The sequence below is a fragment of the Emiliania huxleyi genome (genome assembly GCF_000372725.1).
Source record: "Emiliania huxleyi CCMP1516 unplaced genomic scaffold EMIHUscaffold_2311, whole genome shotgun sequence".
Classification (NCBI taxonomy): Eukaryota; Haptophyta; order Isochrysidales; family Noelaerhabdaceae; genus Emiliania; species Emiliania huxleyi.
This window is the reverse complement of record NW_005200324.1, coordinates 3,016-4,339: the sequence shown is the minus strand read 5'-3', so window position 1 is coordinate 4,339 and position 1,324 is coordinate 3,016. Positions and strand designations below refer to the sequence as shown.

Sequence of the window (1,324 nt, the reverse complement as noted above, 5' to 3'; positions counted from 1 at the left end):
CCCGGGCCGCTGGCCAGGGTGGGGCCGCAGCCCAAACCCGCTCGGGTGGTAGAGCACCAGCGTCTCAAAGGCGACCTACATCTCGGCTTGGTGTCGGGTCGATCTCGGCTGAAACATCGAATCGGAGAGCACAAACGGCTCAAGGAGACCAACCCCGCGCCGACGGCGAAGCCGGCGGCGCACTTTGCTCCGAAACGGTGGCGCAAGCTGCGAGGCGAGCGAGACTCGTGAGGGGCTGATTTGGGGCGGAGTGGTGGCCGCGGGGCGCGGTAATCTGGCTTGCAAGGCGGGCACTGGCGCTCCTGTCGCGCGGCAGCAGCGGCTCCAGCGGGCCTATAAAGAACACGTCAACGAGTCTTGGAGGGCCGGTGTGAGGGTGCATCCGTGGCATTGGGAGGCCTCCGTCTTTGAGCAAGTTTGGGAGGAGCGCGCCGGGCAGGATGAAGGTGATCGCCATCATGAAGGCGGCCACCTTCGGGACGGGCCAAAGTGTCATGGCTTGCGGCCGCCTTGAAAGACTACATCTCTGGACCCAAGAACCGGCTCGACATCAGCTTCACAGCGCGTGGCGGAGCTCCGTCCCGCGACAGGCCACACGGCATCATTGGTGACAGGGCTGGGCTGCTCGTCGCCAGCCCAACGGGCCTAGCGCCTTGACACTTTCTCCTCGACTGTAGGCCAGTCCTACACCACGATAGGGCTTGTGCGTACGGCGCACAAAGCCGTGCTCTGAAGCGATACACACACACGACAGGATAGACGAGAGACAGGTGGAAGTAAGGTACTTTAGCCGCTGCGCGCCGCGGCCTTTCTTTTTTTCCTTTTCCGCGTTTGTGTGCGGGCCACTTTGGGCTTTGGCCTTTGAGCCGCACCATGGCGGCGAGCTTCAGGGCGGCGAGCTTGGAGGGCAATCGCGCCCCTTTTGCGGCTCGAGCTCGCTGGCGCGATCATACTCGAGTTGTTGGCGCCGAACGCCATTCTCGAAGCCAATCGTCAATCCCACGGAGTCACGGGTCCGCGTCGGTGGAGGCGGCGCATTGCTGGGCGGCCGCCGCGGCGCTTTCCATCTGCTCAATCTTCTCGAGGGAGAGGGACTTGATGGGCATGAGCTTTGGCTTACACAGGACAGGGGCCAGGCTGCCCTTCTCGGAGAAGACCAGCCCCGCCTTGGGGAGCACCTCCTGCAGCGTGGGCTGCGCGTCGCTCATCCACGCGTCAACTCAACGCGCGAAACGTCGAGCGGAGAAATAAACACTTCGTCATTTCTTTTCTTACAAAATTTTAATTATTGGCGGGCGCCGGAGTGGGAGTGGTGTGACTGCTC

At 62.7% G+C, this 1,324-nt stretch overlaps 1 protein-coding gene across 1 annotated transcript; it reads right to left on the bottom strand.

The window, feature by feature from the left end:
* Positions 1–786: 786 nt before the first annotated feature.
* Positions 787–1,208, bottom strand: EMIHUDRAFT_254365 (hypothetical protein; the record flags this gene model as incomplete). Its single annotated transcript, XM_005779338.1, has 2 exons — positions 787–859; positions 1,012–1,208. The coding sequence occupies 2 exons, from the start codon at positions 1,206–1,208 to the stop codon at positions 787–789; spliced, it is 270 nt and encodes an 89-aa protein (XP_005779395.1).
* Positions 1,209–1,324: the final 116 nt, after the last annotated feature.